Source organism: Camelus dromedarius, chromosome 3 (assembly GCF_036321535.1).
Source record: "Camelus dromedarius isolate mCamDro1 chromosome 3, mCamDro1.pat, whole genome shotgun sequence".
Lineage (NCBI taxonomy): Eukaryota > Metazoa > Chordata > Mammalia > Artiodactyla > Camelidae > Camelus > Camelus dromedarius.
This window is the reverse complement of record NC_087438.1, coordinates 103844828-103863433: the sequence shown is the minus strand read 5'-3', so window position 1 is coordinate 103863433 and position 18606 is coordinate 103844828. Positions and strand designations below refer to the sequence as shown.

Sequence of the window (18606 nt, the reverse complement as noted above, 5' to 3'; positions counted from 1 at the left end):
GTGAGTTCTAAGGAGACTTTTTTATTTGATTATTTTATGAAGCAGTTTGTTCTAGAAGTATATATGATGTTGCAGAAGTATAATAAAAGCACACAAATAATAAAAGTGCAGCTCAATAAATATGCCCACTGTGATACACCCATATAAGCACCACCCAGGTGAGTAAGTGGAAGATTACTAGGATCTCAGAACTCCCCATCTTGTGACCTCCCTCAGCCACCGTCTCTCTAAAGGTAACCAACCACTCTACTGAACTCCATCACTATATGTGTCTACTGCCATTTTTTAAATGCACTGTGAATGGAATCCTATGATAATTACTCTTTTGTGTCTGACTTTTTTGCTCAGCTTTACATTGGTGAGAGTCCTCCATTGTGTTGCACATAGAATTCATTCATTTTCACACTGTCGTATTCAATTATATATAATTATACATTTAGTATTATAAATATACACAGTATCTGATACCATATGTATATACAATCACATATGATAAATATATACATTCAGTCTTCTATCATTGACAGACATTTACGTTGTTTCATAACAGTTTCAACTGTTAATGGTGCTGCTACATGTCCCAGTGAGGAGATGCATTGATGTCTGGGGGGCACTATCCCAAGGAGCAGAATTACTGGCTCGCAGAGTATGCACATAGCCGTCAGCTTCAGCACTGACCCCAGACAGCTGTTTACAGTTGTTACCATTCCATTCCCTCCAACAATGTGTGAGAGTTGCAGTTTCTCCTCGTCTCTGCCAGCATGCAAAGATAAATGATCATTTTAGTCATTTGGTGGGTGTGAGGTATATTCTTATTGCAGGATTTTAATTTTTATTTTCCTTCTTACTAACGAGGTGGAGTAACTTTTCAAGTATCTGTTGGCCTTTTGGGTGTCCTGTGGGATTCGCCCTTTGTCTTTTGCCCATTTTCTTTTGTGCTGCTCTTATTTTCTGACTCATATTAGGAATTTTTTAAATCATTTTTGGACAGTTGTATTTAAAATATCCTGCTTTCCCTTCTGTATGGTGGCTGTTGGTGTCATGAAGTCATTTTCAGCCTCTAACCCAAGGGTCACATTGTCTGATGTCTTCCCAGTTAAAACGCGTGCGGGAAACCGAAAAACAATGTAAACCTCTTCTGGAAAGGAACAAGTGCCTCGCCAAGAGAAACGATGAACTGATGGTGTCTTTGCAGCGCATGGAAGAGAAACTAAAAGCTGTTACCAAGGAAAATTCAGAAATGGTGTGTATCATAGATTCTGCAGAACTGCAGCCTCCTTGTTTATATTACTGCACTCACCTGACTTACTGGTCTTTCTTAGTTTATTTTTAAAATACAATGCTATTGGTGAAAGTTTCAATTTTCCCTTATGTAAGCAAGGCGCCTTTAAGGAAGAAAGCCAAAGAAGGTTGCTGACTCTGAATTTTATGGACTTTCTAAATTTTGCAGAACAATGGGAGTGCTTGCAGGAATCTGCACACTCTCCAAAAGCTCCAAAATAGAGAAGCAGAGTTTCAACCTGGTTCCCCAACCATAGATACCTCCTTGCAAGAATTTCACTAACATGCTTTTTCTAGAACCATACAGTAGATACCCCTCATCTCCTAAGATCTTGCACAATAGTTGGAAATAGATGCCATCATTTGCATAATGTATGAACAGGTGTTAGGCTCATGTCCTCCTTAACAGACTGCCAATCCAGTAGTAGAGATCTGCACACCTTCCCAGCGACTGCCACCTGTTACAGCAGACAAAAGGCACCTGAGGGTGTTAGTTGGTGTGTGTGTGTGTGTGTGTGTATTGAAACTGAGCAGTTTTCAAATTTAGCTGGAGCCTCATAAAGTTTCTACAGATACTTTACATTAACCACCAAAGTTTAGGATTTTTAAACTCTCTACCTACACTTTTTTTTTCCCCAACCCAGAGAGAAAAAATTACATCCCATCCACCCTTGAAGAAATTAAAATCGCTGAATGACCTCGATCAAGCTAATGAAGAACAAGAGACAGAGTTTCTAAAACTTCAGGTCATTGAACAACAGAACATTATTGATGAGCTCACAAGGGTAGGTCTTGGTTTATCTATAAACCCTAAGCTGTTCCCGAGGACAAGTAGCCAAGAAATCAACATACACTAGCAGCACTTAATAATTTTGGATTAGCCCCAAAGGCCCAAGTTCCTATGTTGAATATATAAGTAGATTCAAGAGACTTTATTCCAAAAATACTGGATATTATTTAACTGCTTTATACCTTTTCAATTATAATTTTTTGCTGACTAATTTGATAACACAAATAATAGCTGCAAAGCACATTAAAAGAACTTTCAAATGCACTGTAATGTGAGTAGGTAGGTTGTGTGGGTGTATCTTGTAACTGCCTTCCAATATCAAGATTCTGAGGCTCAGAGATTAAATATTTTGCCTCCTACAAGACTGTTGACCTCTTGTTTCCCAACACCTAATCCAGTCTCTAGCTACATAGTGGCAGTTTAATACATATGTGTAAAATGACAGCTGAAATTCCAGTCCAGATCTCCTGACCACGACTTTAGTACCTGCTGAAGCAGGTAAAGGAGTTGTTACTCTCATTTGCATCTGGCTGAGATCTGTGTTAACGACAACGTTGGACTAACACCTGTAGATGCCTTTGGGTTTTCTTTTTTGCCTCTCTGTCTTTATTCCATGAATGATACCTGTGGTTGCACTCCATTTAGAACCAAGCCAAGACCTACAGAGTTGAACTAGTGATGGGGGAGTGGCAGGCAATAGTCTTCAGAGTAGGATGAGCGGGATGATTTACTGCCATTGAGGGAAGAAAAGATTATAAATTCTGTTTATGGTTAATTATGGCTCACCCTTTTAAAATTTTCTATGTTGAGTATATGTTACAATGCATATACTATATTAGGAGGGTCATCTAAGTATACTGTAAAACTTTTGACTATCTTAAGGTTGCATGATCAAATTATTTTTATTTATTAAAGGTGAAAATCAAAAAGGTTAACACCACTGGCTTAACCCAGATTACTTCTTAAACATGGCCTTTGAAGCTCTCTGCCCCTCACTTCACTTCCACATCCTTAGTAACTCATAAATCTCAGATTCACTAGTCTAGGAATTTGAATGGCTTTGAGTATCAGGAGTTTAAGCTAGTTTCTTAGGAATTCTGAGACGTTCACACATGTCTATCAGACTTCCAGGGAGGCATAAATATCATTTATTCCATCCACTTTTGAATTTGTACACTAAATATATGGAGTACTATACAAATGAGCATCGAATTACCAAACTATCTCCTTTCACGAAAATAATAAATCAAGAAATCTATCATTATTTCTAGATATTCTTTGAGTTTCCCAGAACATCCTAATGAGAACCACCCCCACCGAAAAGGAAAACACTAGATGATTCCAACCAAGTAGGTACTCTGTTCTATCTTCAGAGGCTACAGGTGAGAACAAGGATCCAAGAATAGTCAGAAGGTAGCTTTCTATGCTTTTCGGGTGATTTAATGGAAACAATAAAGTTTTTCTTTATTGTGAAATGATATTTTTCAACACTTAAAATAATTTGGAATCTGAGAAAATTGAAGAGTTGCGCTTTGGGAGAACATGACGATTTTATACTTGACCTTCAAGTATAAAATAGAAGATGCCAGTTAGGAACGCATTATACTTTCTGGTTGTGAGGCTTTCAGATCCACATAGATTATCAGGGACAGTCAGTATTCAAGGATCAAACCCGAAAGATGCCACAATTTACAAAACATAATCGTATTTTAAACAGAAATATGTAATGCTCTAGGGGAAATACAGCTCTGTCTTTGGAAGAAAAAAAAACCTGTAGGAGAATAGGCACCAAGCCATGATCTGAAAAGTCTTTCATCTGTTTTCCAGGATCGGGAAAAGCTCATTCGTAGGAGAAAGCATAGAAGAAGTTCGAAGCCAATTAAGGTAATGAGAGAACTAGGTTATCAGGCTTCTGCCACACACAGACACAGCGGGAAAAGTGAGGCTTGCCAAGGAACCTTCCTGTGAATATGTGATAAATCAGATGTTCCTGAACTGCAGAAAACCATGGGGTTCATTTGCCAGAAGAAATGTCTTCCCTTGACAGTTCTCAGAAGTCCAGAAATGATTGTGTTGTGGATTTTAACCTGAAAGGGTTTGCTTTCTGAGTGAAGAAGCCACTAGGTTTCACGTAGAAAGGGTTATCTGACAAGTCGGAGAGTCACACTCCAAGGACATGCAAGAGATACATACAATTTGACGTCTCCCTTGAATATTAGCCTCTGATACCCATCCTATAATTGATTAATATATTTTTATTATTCGCTCGGGCAATATTATTGATAGTGATACTATCCACCAATATCTGTGTAGCCTCTTAGAATTCATAAAGTTTTATTTTAATTTGTCTCTTTGTTTGATTTTTGTTTTTAACGATTGCATCATTTGATTTGAATGTGGAATTAGATGATAGAATTTGATAATCCCCTTTACACGAATGCCCGGACTTTCAGAATTCCTTGATTGTATTCTAAATATCGGCCAGAGTAAATCGCATAAACTCATCATGGCATAAAATGTAACGTAAAAGAGGATCCAGTGTTTCTATGAAGAGAGCCAAACATTAATGACTCTTCCTCAGAAACATCAGAAGTGAAATAACATGGGCAAGCATTTATTGGAATTACTGTGTCCACGCCTAATATTTTTATTTCATCAAAGAAGCATTGAAGGACCCATGTCTTCTATATTTGCATGCATGCCAGGCGACAGAATTTTAATAAGAAGTTGACTTTCCCCACTTTTAGCCTTGTTAGTAACCGTGTACTTTCCCTCCATTAGAGGCCTGTTTTGGACCCATTTATCGGCTATGATGAGGACTCCATGGATTCAGAGACGTCATCTATGGCCTCATTTAGAACAGACCGAACGCCAGCCACTCCTGATGATGACCTGGATGAAGTAAGCCTTTTCACTTCTCTAATCTTCTGTGATACTGTCATCAACTCTCCCCTTGAAGGAGGAGGAAGAGCACTTCACTTTTTATCTCCTTCACGAACAGCATGTCATCTCATAATAGTGACTGATTTCGAGGCCATGCTTGACTTCGTTATGTCTTGGACAGTAGCTTCACCTAAGTCATGCAGCCCTTTTAGAAACTTCTCTGAAGTTCAGCTCTGTAACCTCAAGACTTCTTTCAAAATAAAAGTTACTCTCCCACATTCTTCATCCAGAGAAGGTGTAAACCAAAGAATAACCTTTTAAATACAGTCTAAGACAGTGTTCAGCAAAGTATGTTCTGTAGACCACCTTCATCAGAATTATCTAGGGGCTTCAATTACAATGAGAGTTTTCAGACTCACAACTCCTGACTCAGGATCTTGAGGGTGGAATCCACAAATCTTCATTTTTCACAAAACTTCATGGTGATTTTATAATGCTCTGAAGTTGGAGACTCAAAGCTGTAAAACCATTTTTATAATTTATCTGGGGAAGAAGTTGCTTGGCTATGTATGTATTGAAAAGAACTGAGAATAAAACTGATAATCATCTCCTCAAATTTGGATCCAAAATCTAGGTATAAGTTTTTCTCCTTTGGGTCCAAAATTTTCTATAATCCAAGCCCAAATAGGTAATAATCAGAAATATATAAATAAGCAAATGCTTCTTTTATTAATAAATACCTAAGTACTCCTGCAGTGTCCATCTTGAAAGTATTACAGTATTTGTGCCCATACACATACTTGAAAATTAAGAATAAAATCGCACAAAATCCAATAACAAACAAACCTTTACTTCTCTTCAAAACATGGACACAAGTTAACATTTCACATTGAACACAGGACGTAAGCATAACATAATAATTCTTTGGCTTTTTTGTTTAACCTCAAGAGTTTAGCAGCGGAAGAATCTGAGCTACGGTTCCGACAATTAACAAAAGAATACCAGGCTCTCCAAAGAGCGTATGCCCTCCTGCAGGAGCAGAGTGGAGGCATCCTCGACGCTGAAAGAGAAGCCAAGGTTAGTGTACATCTGGGAGAGGGCCCTGAATTGGCTTGCAACAGTTGCAGCACAAAAGTACCATGGACATGAAAGTGTCAGTAGGATAGCTTGCCTGGTACCCATCTCACCACTGCAGCTTTTGAACTGTTTTATCTTTTATGTCAACAAACCTTGGATCTGGAGACATTAGAACCAGCTTAGATCAATGCTTTTGTTCCTTTAAAGATAGTGGAGTATATAGTTCTTATTTGTGCTGTTCGAAAACTTAACAATTTCAAAGCTAGACAGTATTGAATTTTGATAATCCATTTTTTTTTAGTTTCTTGCTTGGGAGAAAAAAAAAAACTTTTATCTTTCAAAAGCAATGGGTAGCCAGTTCCTTTTCTTAGTTAATAAGAGCATTACATTGACAGCTTACTGAGAACTGTCACTGACAGTATCTCATTTAACCCTGGGGACAGCCCCCTAAGGTGGGTATTTTATAAAAAAAGGAATTTGAGGCTCAGAGAGGTTAATTGAATTACCCACGATCACACAGCTAATAAATGGGAAAGTGAGATTCCAGCTCACATCTTGCTGGATCAGATGTTCTTTCTGTTATGTCACAATTGCCTCTCATTCGTCTACTTCAAACAAGAAAAAGAAACACATACAATACTGACACTTAACATTTATTGAGTACTTGATGTATTCCAAGCATCGTGCTGAGTACTGTATACACATTATCTCATGCAATCCTAAGATAATCCTGTGAGTTAGATGCTATTATTAACTCTTTTTTTAATAGGAGAGGAAATAATAGCTTAGTAGGAGTTAAACATATCTTAGGTAGTTTAAAACCAGAATATGTAGCTTAGTTAGGTTAAAGCTAGGGGATGAACCCAGAACTGAGTCCAGTCACAACTGCCTTGCTGTAACTGCCTCATACATTAGTTTACAAAAGAGCAAGAGAGAGCGTGACCACTCAGCGATTTTACCCTGCTTCCGATTTAGAGGGTCTACAGTTCATTGAGAAGTATTATAGGAACTACTGTTAGTGGCTTAGTAGGAAAACATAGATACTATAGTTATGTATTTTTAAATATATACATTCATGCACGTACACATGCATAAGTGAGTAAACATGTTAAAAAAAAAAACCCCTATAGACAGGCAAGCAATCATTAGGAAGGATGTACGTGTGTGCTTTCGTGTCTGTGCCCTAATACTGGAATAGTTGTGGTTTTCACTGTCAGTGTTTACTACGTATTCTTACCAACGTGGGGCTGGTCAATGAAAACAGTAGCGTATTGTTTTTTGGAGAGGTGACGATGTAGAAACCAGTTCTCTTTCTCTTGTCTCACTCTCCCATCAAAATACAGGTTTAGCATTATTTATGGCCTTTAGAGTAAGAAAACTTACCATGCTAAGCAAAATAGTCTAAGACACATCAAGATGTGAGAAAGAGAGCAGTAAAGTCGAAGAAAGTAGAAGTGCAAAAATGGGTAATACAGATGAAAGGATATCAATGAAAACAAACGATACAATCATTTCAATAGAGAAAAAGTACGTTGTACTCAACACCCATTCAAAGTTACATAATTCTTAGAAAAGCTAAGCTTGGAGTTATTTTAACCTGGTAAAGGTAAATATAGCATTTAGCAGTCCAAAGACGTATTCTGCTCATAATGAATAATAAGAAAAGGACACCAGCCATTTCCTGATTTTGTTCGACTTTGTACCAGAGGACCTATCCAGGTCATAAGACACGACAAAAATGTGGGTATGGGCAGAAAACACAGTGTTTCATGGAAAATAGGATTGAATCTAGAGAGAATACAAAAGAATCTGGAAACATTACTAGACTAAATGAAGTAAGGTTGTTCCATGTAAGATTAGTGTCCCAAACATGCTGATACACACACACACACATACATACACATGCACACACACATACACATGCACACACACACGTAAAATTCTTCCTATGTACATACACAGATTTGGATTTAGATTTAAATATAGGGCGCAGAGTTGGCTGTGAAAGAATGGGGAGATTTTGGAAAGAGAAAATGGGATAAGGTTTTCCACAAGGGGAACGCGTCCAAATAAAGAGGGAAGCGGAGAGGTACAAGGCGAATTTTAGAAACAAGGAGGTCACCAGTGGGTAGAGGTGGACTCCATGTTGATGAGCGGTGGGAAAAGATTGGAAGGATAAGGGGAGATTTTGAAAACCTGGCTAAAGGGTTTGAAGTCTTAACCTGATGCTAAAGGGAGCCACTGAAAATGTTAAGCGAGAATTTAGATTATAAACATAGATTTAAAAGACCCTTTGAGCATAGGAGATTCTTTTTTTCTCACTTGCTGAGTTCTAAGCAGGGAACATGAGGGGAAGAGAAATACTGACTTCTTCTCAGTTCTACTTACCGAGTTCTGGAATTCTGGTCTCACTAGGCTCAAGAGCAGCTCCAGGCAGAGGTGCTAAGATACAAAGCCAAAATTGAAGATCTGGAGGCGACTCTGGCTCAGAAAGGACAGGTAGGCATTTGGTTGCTAGCCCGTCTGCAGATGCGGTCAATATGACCTTCCCCTCGATCGCCCCGTGCATGGGCCCACCCAGGACACGGCTTGGCTCTCCGCAGTGACCTTTCTCAAACTGTGTCAGAATGTTCAACCCTCTGTTTCTGTCCCTGGTGTTTGGCTGGCCAGAGTGTGAACCCAGCTACAGCAGCCAATGAGGCTGGGCAAGAGAGAGACTGGCAGAGGAAGAGGAGCCTTGTACACGTAGCCTAGAGTGGTCATGAGCTGCTGAGACAAAGACCCGCCCCTCAAGCTGCCTTCTTTGCCTCTCTGCTACATTTATGGTTCTGCATTTTAATGTTTTCCATCCATACGTATCTAGCCTGTGTGCATTCTGACCCTTTTCACTTTTTGCCTGTGTGGTCACTTCTGAGTCCCCAGAAGGCTGGTCCTGGATTATTCAGATGGGAAAAGACAGGGCTAGTGAGTGACAATGAAACGGGGGTTAAATTTTCCTGGCAACTTTGGCCCCATTGTCTTGGAATAAGGAGCTGGCCGGGGTGGGTGTCGTTTCTCAGCCGTTGGCAGGCAAATAAACCGGGTGGAGAGAGGACAGCTCTGGCCAAGTGGTTTGAGGACACATGCTCTTTTGTGCCACTCTGAAATGCTGACTGCGCCATATTCTTTGTCAAACAGGATTCACACTGGGTAGAAGATAAACAACTTTTCATTAAGAGAAACCAGGAGCTTTTAGAAAAGGTATGTGGGGGCACAACACCCTAGTGGGGCAGAGGAGAAAACGATGAGAGATCCAGGAGCAGCAGGGGTTCCTCTCAGGAGTGGCACAGGGGCTAGGGGACGGGAGGCTCTTCCAGCGCTGTGCTCCCCTCTGCCGCGTGCCCGCCTGCATCTCTGTCACCGCCATCACCATCAGTTATGTGGCACGTGGTGTGCATGGCTCTGCGCTGGCATTGTGCCGACTTGAAAGGATGTGATCCCTGAAACCTATCGATTTGTTACATATATATATATATATATATATATATATATATATATATATATATATATATATATATACTGTATGTGTACTGTATATATATACATACACCCACACGTGCACACATCCTGTGTGGGCTTCCATCTACAAAAGCACTCTGTGAATAACACTCGTTACTTTGTGAAAGGAAATGACTGCAAGGCCACGCTGCAACCGAGCACAGACTGTGCTCTCACTTAATTTTTTGCTGATCTTGCTTGTTTATATATATATATATATATATATATATATATATATATATACACACACACACACACAGATATATCCATATATATATATATATTTATTTATATTTTAATGAAAGAACTTTTTAAAAGATGCATCCAAAGCACAAAAAGACCTTGTACGGGAAGTTGTTCAACAAATCAAGATGCAAAAGCATGGCTTCGGCCCAACAGATAGAATGAATTGGAGTTATCTGAGCACAGGCTTTTGATTTGGGGCAGTGAAATGCAACAGATTATTTTCAGTTCAGATGTGGCTTTGCCTTTGGTCTTTACCATTCATGATGTGAAAAGATTACAAGATAATCTTACGTTATTCTTGACAAAAACAGAATTTGAAAGCCCATTTGAATAAGGGAAATAATTCTGCAGGGCAATCCAGAATTATTTAGAAGTTAGTTTAGGACTGTTTCTACCAATATTCACTAGTTTTGACAAGTAATAAAAATTAAGCACAACACCCCGGTAAGCGTGGAAAGAGAAAGAAGCTTGTCCTCCCTCCCCTCTGGTCTGGCAGAGTTGGGACATCCTATCTCGCTCTCTGTATGATGGGAGACAGAGTTGATGTATAGAAGGTGGGTGGCGATTCCAAGATTGAAGACTGGTACTCTCAGAAGGGTTAGGGGTCCCCATAAAGAAACTTGATGGACATTGGCCCTGGTCTATGAATTCAACCACCTGTGAACCACTAATGCTGTTACTACTGCTAACCACCAGAACCAGGAATCTCCCCACATGTCCCATCTCTGGTCCCAATCCAAGATTCTAGGAAATAGAATCTCTTTTGTGATCTAAGTCAACTTCTAAAAACTTTTGAAAGTTTACTAGACCACAAAAATCTAGTGTAAAGATCTTGAGAGTTTGCTATATTAATTAATGTCACGTAGTATCTAATTTTTCCCCATCTTTATTTTCCTATGAGAAAAAGGTTTTTAGTGGTCTCAGGGGTGCCCAGTAATAAGTGTTATTACATTTGTTTATCATCTAAAAAATTAACTCCCATTATGTCTTCTGTCTGATTTTCTTTGGGCTCAAAGGGGAATTTTTGAGCTCAGATTTCTAAGAGTAAAAGAAAACTGAATCACAATAAAGCTAAGCATTCTCCTTTCGAGTGTGTATACTTGAGAAAGAAAGATTCATCCCATATTGAAAATCCCCTGGTTTTTTATTTCTAAACTCAAGATTTTAAGTAGTTACTGTGCAGAAGGCCCATGTCAGAGGCAGCCCCAAGCCCTTTGCAGATCATGACAATTTTCTGATCCCTGGTAGACGTGGACCCTGTCTACAGGAAGAGGCAGGTTTGTACATGACCAACTTAATTTCATGCTTCATCAGGTTATACTAGACACCTTCCAGGAAAGCCCTAAGGGAAAACAAAGAAAGAGGTGTCACTTTGGAATGGGGAGACAGGGAAAGCCTCTTATGGTAGGAGACGTTAGAGCTTGGTGTTCAAGGAAGCGTAGGATCTCCTCATGTAGGAAAGGAAATGGGGGCACCCTTCTCAGGCAGAGATGAGCCCCTGGAGTAATCAGACAGTCAGGGTTTCCAAATTCTAGTGTGTGTGCGATCACATGTGTGTGTGTGCATGTGTAGACATGACAGTGAAAACATTTAAATCCAGGAAGCAGATTATTAAGGGTTTTGAACTCCATGTTGAGGAGTTTGGCCTTATTCTGCAGGTAAAAGGAATTCAACAAAGTTTTGTGTAGGATCAGAGCTGCTTTTAAAAAATTATTTCTCTGACAACTTGTAACTCCAAAAAGAAGAGGTGTCAGTCTCCATTATTCGCCCCATTAAATCTAGTTCTCGGACACTGTCCATGACCCACAGCAAGGGCGTGGTGAGTACACTCAGATTCAGGACTCACAGGGTCTCTAGACTTTATCTCAGTGAATGGAGGTATCCTCCAGCGTTTTTTTCTGTGACCCGAAAAACTCAACCAAAGGATAACTGGAAGGAAAGCCAAAGGCTTGTTTTATTCACATCTACTTGGGATTTGTTTTTTCATGGTCTAGATGATTTATTCACTGAGTAAAAGAATGCGGTCCATGCTTGCTTTGCAAAGTTGTAGATGCTTTTCGCAATGTCCACCTAACTTGAGGATTTACTTTATTAGATAGAAAAACAAGAGGCAGAAAACCACCGGCTACAACAGGAACTACAGGATGCCAGAGACCAGAATGAGCTGCTGGAGTTTCGAAACCTAGAGCTAGAAGTAAGGAAATGATGATAATTCTGATAATAAAAATAATCATAACAATTAACATGCATTGAGCCTGACCTTCGTGTGAGGTGCTGAATTAAGCCTTTCGGATGCATATTCTCATCGGACCTCACAGCCACAACCAAGATTTTCTAAATGAGGCAACTGAGGTTAAATAATTTGCCCAGGTCCTATGACTAGTAAGTGGTGAGACTTTAATGCAACTCAGAATTGTCTGCTCATGCTCAGATACCATACTTTTCAACACTGTTGCCTTCATGAACAAGACTAATGAATCATTTTTAAATAATGTAAATAGTAGCTTTCAAACTTCATCAATACGTCATTGCTTTTAAATGATCCTTTTCATCCTTCATTGAATTCTGACTCAGAAGAATATTACTCCAAGAATCGTATTTCAAAATGTACTCTATACAAAAATATTTTATTGTTAGACCCTTGAATTTATAAGCAGACTTTTTATTCTATAATGCATTTATGCAAAAAGCTAAGAAGCAAGGTAATTTGTTTTAGGAAATACTTTGGCTAATCTGAATAAGTTTCCATCCCTTTTTAAAGTTAATGTCAGTCAAATCAGATTTTGATTATATCACGCAGAAGCTGGCTTAGGGTCTGGTTGAACATATGCTGATATGCAGAGGATAAGAAGATTTATCATTTGATTTCTCTGTTATTTTGCCAGCAATTTCTTCTTGAGGTTAATTCACATTAGATTCGGATAGAGTTAGCAGTTGGTATGCTTCAGTAAAGAAGAGTTAAGTCATCCTTGGTAGCCCACATATCTTACTTATAAAATTTGAGTGGATTGAATATGCAGGAGGCCTTGAGCTGCCATAAAACTTCATGGTCGGAAGAATGTTCTTTGTGACACCTGAAAGCTCTAAATATTCATATAACTTAAAATGGAACTCCACTTTCTGCATTTCCCTGATCCAAAAATTTGCAAGACTGGATGACACCATCCATAAATTCTTCTCCTGCACCTTAGTTGACTAATCAGTTCTTTTCCATTAAATTCAAGCATGAACATCCTGTGGGGGTTTTTTTTTGGGGGGGGGTTGGGTTTTTTTTTTGCCAAATGGCATATTGATGAAGTGCTGAAATACCATAGAGAGAACACTGACAACTGGTTTAGTGATTAATCAGTTGTTGCTTTTTTTTTTTTAATTCCCATATATTCTTCACTGTATTTCAAGGAAAGAGAGAGGCGATCCCCTCCATTTAATCTGCAGATTCACCCATTCTCAGATGGTGTGAGTGCTCTCCAGATCTACTGTATGAAAGAAGGTGTCAAGGTAGGCAGACGTTTCCTCGTGTATGTTGTAGAAAGTAGAAAAACTGGGAATTGGAAAAGGGGAGGTTGCTTGTGGCTGTTTTGTCTTCCTATCACTGGGTGTCATTTTGATACAAACTATGTAGGCACTGAAAATTGTGACATGGGGATTTCGCTAGAACGCAAACAAAACATGTGGCAGATGTATGAATGGTCTCAGCAGAAAAACACAGGAAGCCATGATTGTTTAGAACAGAGTAACATAAAGAGTGATACAGAATCAAAATATTTATGAAGATGGTTACCCTCAGTTCTCTAGAGGAAATAGTAAGTAAGTGTAGTACTTCAAGAAACATAGTACGAGGATGCCAGATAAAAAAAGTATGTGTTGAGCCCCTTTGTTGTGCTGTTCTCAGTGCTGCAGAACTCAGTCTTGGAATTTCAGTATTAGAAGAAACCTTGAAATCATCTCGCCCACCATCTCTTTTGATATGGGTGATTTAGGGAGGATTTCTCTTTTGGAAGGTCTTGGGGTGTAGAACATATGGCTCACTTGGACAGAATAGAATTTTATCTTTAGCGATACTGGAATACGTTGGAAATACAAAGGTCAAATGGAGGTGGCTCTGTCTCCCGGAAAGTATATTGTCCTTCAATATAGTGAAATCACAGAGTGCCTGTCTCTCCCAGAGGTAAAGCTAGGGAGCCCCCTCCCTTCCTGGTCCCCCCTTTACCTTCTGCATGGCCTTCCTGCTCCCACTCTGAGCTGCCGAGTACACCTGCTTTAGTTGCCTCCTCTCTACCTGTGAGGATGAGCTGGACTTTTGTGTTCCTGGCAGTGGGGATCTGCTATAATGCTATCTGAACATGAGTAAGAGGAGAAAGTGATGCTAATGAGGTAAAAAATGGGGGGAGGGGAATTAGGTAGAAAATTGTGCTTTCTTGTCTTCCATCTTAGACCACTTTCATGATGTTTAACCTTCTGGCCTTTCTGGCCTGCATGAAAATTTGTAAACTGAAGCAATTATTTGATTCAACTCTAATTGAATGAAAAGCACTTTGTCTTTTCCTTAGGTTTTTTTTTTAGGTAAATCACAAACAACTTATGCCAATGCGTGTAATTTATATCCAAGGGAACTCTTTTAAATGGAGTGCTGCTTTAAACTGACTCAAGGAATGTAGTAAAAATCAGCTGTTTTCCATAGGATGAAATCAGTGCTTGACACCTAAAAAATGGAGCTGCACTGTGGCTTTCTATGTGGCAGTTAAAATCTCAACCAGATCAGAATTCCATTAATTAGAATGAAATTGATTGGTTATTTATATTTATTACTTGTTACTTTTTTTATACCTCAAATTTATAAAAATTGAAACAACTTTTTGACAATTATAAGAAAAAAAGTTAATGAACAAATTCCAAATCCTTACAGCATCCTAGACTCTTTCGTATACAATGTCTTTATCCTCAAGATCAGCCTATGAAGGAGGTATTTATTGTCTCCATTTTGCAATTGGCGAAATTGAAAATATACCATTAAGTAGTTTTCCCAGGTTCACACAGCTTATAAAAAGCAGACTGTAAACATAAAACCAGCTGTTCCTAAATGAAAACAACCCAAGGAAGTCGAGGTCTTAAAATGCCCCATCTAACTTAAGGCTCAGGCACTGATAGAATGGTAAGTCCCATTTGTGTCTTTGACTTGAATGTATCTCCTTGATTTTCCAGGATGTGAACATCCCTGATCTCATAAAGCAGCTAGATATCTTGGGTGATAATGGGGTAAGTAATGAATTAAGTGTAGTAAAGATATGAATTTGCCTAAAGAGAAGCAAGAAATACTTGCCAATGTATTGTGTGTAAAATGCCATCTTCACTTAAGCATGTGACTTCCTGAAGAAGATCAACGATTTATCAGACCAGTCGGCTGAGGGATCGTAAGGCTCTCTGGAAGGTAGTGGCAGAAGTGGGAACTGTTTTGGTTCTATTCCTGGGCAGGTTTCAGGTTTGAATGCCGACCACATCCTCAGTGATTAAAGCTAATTACCTTTCTGACTATTGCTGGGAAGCATCCGGCGTAAAAGTAATCAGTCGTGCATTTGCAAATACTGCAAAATAGTAGGGTTGGTGGCAGCCCCATAAAAATGGACTAGGAAACTGTCATCCCTCTTCTTTCTAAAAACACCCTCCAGGCAGGGTCAAGGCATATCAGTTCAGGGGGAGGACCATTCATTGCAATCCTAGATGAATGATGCATGTAGGCTGAAAGAGTCATGCAGTTTTTTCCCTTGAAAAATTATCAAAGGAGAGGCAGAGTCAATTAGATCACATCAAACTGCTATGAAGAGATTACTCTATTTCATTTTGGCTTCTGCTTTTCTTATGACAATGAAGTATGCTGACAGTGAAACAGATCAGGTCAGTACTAGAGAGATTTAAAAAATCACATTTAATGTACTTTTTACAGGTGTTGAATGAACTCTTTGTTAAGAATTATTACTAAATAGAATAGAACATTTGTGATGTTCCTGCATACATGGCAGGCAAGTTAGGCAGTATTTTCTGTTAGTATAAATATTAAAAAATATATCAAAAAGTGTCTTCAGCTTATTTTCTTTCTTTCTTTTTTTTCCCCACAGAATTTAAGAAATGAAGAACAAGTGGCTATAATTCAGGCCAGCACTGTGCTGTCCCTGGCAGAGAAGGTAATAAATTATACTAACATTTAGATCATCATCTCAGTGTCTGGCTTAACACCTAAAGTAGCAGGGTCAGGCTGAAGGACATTGTCTTTGCATGTGATTTTGCATTACTGAATACCTAGTGAATATTTCATTCCTCAGAGTGATAGAATCCAGATAGAATGAGAGCATGCAAAAGAAGTCTACACACTGCTTTAGGGTGGGTGCATAATACTTGCTTTAAAGTCTCTTAAAAATATAATTCTTAAATAGTGGAAACCCTGGATTACATTATTTAAGCCCTTCTTACCCAGCTGGGACACTGATAAAGAAGTTTTGTTGACAGATGCTAGCCTGGAGCTTGGCTCTCTTTATGAGCTTTTCCTTGGGCACGTACCTACCAGTTGTTCCCATCTGATTTTGTTAACTTGGTGGCTCCCTGCCGCCTCATTCAGAAAGCCCGACCTGGAGACCGGAAGAAGAGCAACAGTGAGGGTGCACTCGCCCCCTTGTGTCTAAACTTAGTAAATGCAAGACAGAGAAAAAAGGAGAGAGCCAAGTCAAGAAGCCTGGTACCTGGCTGTAGTGAGGAAGCCTTGAGAATCAGCACATAATCGACAGTCCTGTGAACGTGGTTGCATAAAATGAGAACTGTAGTATAAATTCCTTGAGATGCTTTCTAGTTCCTAAATGTATAAACAGCTTGTTATAAATTAAATGAAACTGTGAGCAAGGATTCACCTTGCTCCAATCTAAAATTCTACAGGTCAGATGACCCAGTTAAGTTACTCAAGCAAAACAATGACATAAAGAAAAAATGGCAGAGGGAGAAGGAAGGATTGCTACAAAGTAAAAAGATACTTAAGAAATAGTGAATGATCCATTTTTTTGCATCCCGATTCAAGTAAACCAAGTATTTTTAAAAAAAAAGGGATTTTGCTGACAACTGGGGAAATTTTAATATGGGCCAAGGATTCAGATGACAAAAAGAACTGATGTTAATTTTACGGATTCATGGATAAACATTTCTACCTCCAAGTAATTCTAAATATCAACCTTGAACTTCTCTAGACCACGATTTTGAATAGCACTCTACCATCTGGAGGTGTGATCTTTAGCCAGAGGTTGAGCCTAGACAAATTTCCAACAAGCACATCCTATTGTGACTTTGTATTAAAAGTAGTAAGAGCAGTGGCCTTATGTGAGAACACGTTGTGGGCCAGGCACTGCGCTAAATGCTGCCTGTGCATCGTTCGTTGTTCCTCACAACCGTCCTGTGTTCATCCACTGTTTTCATTTCATCCGTGAGGAAGTTGAGGCGTGGGCTGTTCATTTCTTGTCCTGCATCATACATATGGTAAGGCTCAGAAGCCCGCTTATGCACCTGTATCTTCAGCCCATGACCGAACTACTTCAATGTCTAGTATTCCTAGAAACATGATGTACAAGAGATTTTGTTTCTCCGTGATAACCAGGCAGCAGGAGAGAGGAAGCATTTTAATAAAGCTGGGCGGTACACAATTGCAATACAAGGCTATTTACAAGAAACCCATGACTTTCCACTGAAATTTGTCTCATGGGGGGAGCCGGGTGTACGTACAAGAGCTGAGAGATTAGCACCTCTCCAGTCTCCCCCTGCCTTTCTTTCCCCATGTTCCTTACAGCCAAGGGGCTGCTGGACGTGGTGGCACCTTGTGAATATCAAGGCTTTAGTATGTAGAAGAATGCTCAGTGCACCACATAGTTTTTCCCAGATAAACAAAAAAGAAAGAGCTGATAGTGATGCAAGTTTCTAATAGTGTAGAAATATAAAAATAAATCTCAACCAAAAACTAGAGTGTATCGGGTACCTAGTACGTGCAGTACACTGTCAGTAGTGCCTTAGCTTAATCACATCCTTTAATCTTCCTATTATGATCGGTCCCATTTTTCAGATGAGAACATTGAGGCTTAGGGAAACTAGGTAACCTTTCAAGGCCACACAGCCGTGAAAAGCTAGGATGGGGATTAGACCAAAGGTAGGTTGGCTTCCAGTAACCACACACTTAATTATTATGCTCAATTGACTCCCTAAGGGACAAGCTGATGTTTAACTTGGTAGACACCCATTATAACATTTTGTTCCATTTAACCATATATGTGGGTAGGCTCACATTGTATGATTCAAAGTCTAAATTCATTCAGAGGGTGTTGATCATTTCTGATAACAATGCCAACTAACGGAATGATATATTCTAAATGTTAGGAGAAATAAGTTCTTTATCTGTGATATAAAATGTCTCCACTCAGCAAAAAATGATTCCTCAACATTTAGCTGTAATCAGTTTCACATAGTGAAAAATGGCCATTTCTCCATTCTCACCTGGCCCTCTTTCTTTCGTCATGCTCCCTCTGATCACGGAGAATTAGACATACCTTCCGCTTGGAACTTGCCTCTCACTTTTGCCTAATCATCCCTGATCCGTTCTTTACACTCAGTGCAATTGTCATTTCCAAGAAAGTCTCCCATGATGTCCTCCAATAGGATCAAAAAACGTGTTGGTCCTAATTCACCATCACAGCCCTAGGACCTGGCGCATTGCCCACGTGGTAGACATCAGTGAAGATGTTTGTTGAATGAATGAATGAGTGAATTAC

The 18606-nt window shown here is 39.3% G+C and overlaps 1 protein-coding gene across 4 annotated transcripts in view; it reads left to right on the top strand.

Annotated features, from left to right (window-relative positions):
- Positions 1-18606, top strand: part of JAKMIP2 (janus kinase and microtubule interacting protein 2) — a 158157-nt gene that overhangs the window by 108507 nt on the left and 31044 nt on the right. For 3 of the 4 annotated variants that reach the window (XM_031449295.2, XM_010990339.3, XM_010990338.3), the window contains exons 6-16: positions 1097-1243; positions 1926-2066; positions 3899-3955; positions 4853-4972; positions 5903-6031; positions 8447-8530; positions 9209-9271; positions 11910-12008; positions 13214-13312; positions 15017-15070; positions 15928-15993. In XM_031449295.2, the coding sequence (XP_031305155.1) occupies positions 1097-1243; positions 1926-2066; positions 3899-3955; positions 4853-4972; positions 5903-6031; positions 8447-8530; positions 9209-9271; positions 11910-12008; positions 13214-13312; positions 15017-15070; positions 15928-15993 (1059 nt within the window). The remainder of the gene's footprint in view (positions 1-1096; positions 1244-1925; positions 2067-3898; positions 3956-4852; positions 4973-5902; positions 6032-8446; positions 8531-9208; positions 9272-11909; positions 12009-13213; positions 13313-15016; positions 15071-15927; positions 15994-18606) is intronic. The other variant, XM_010990340.3, reaches the window with a different exon arrangement.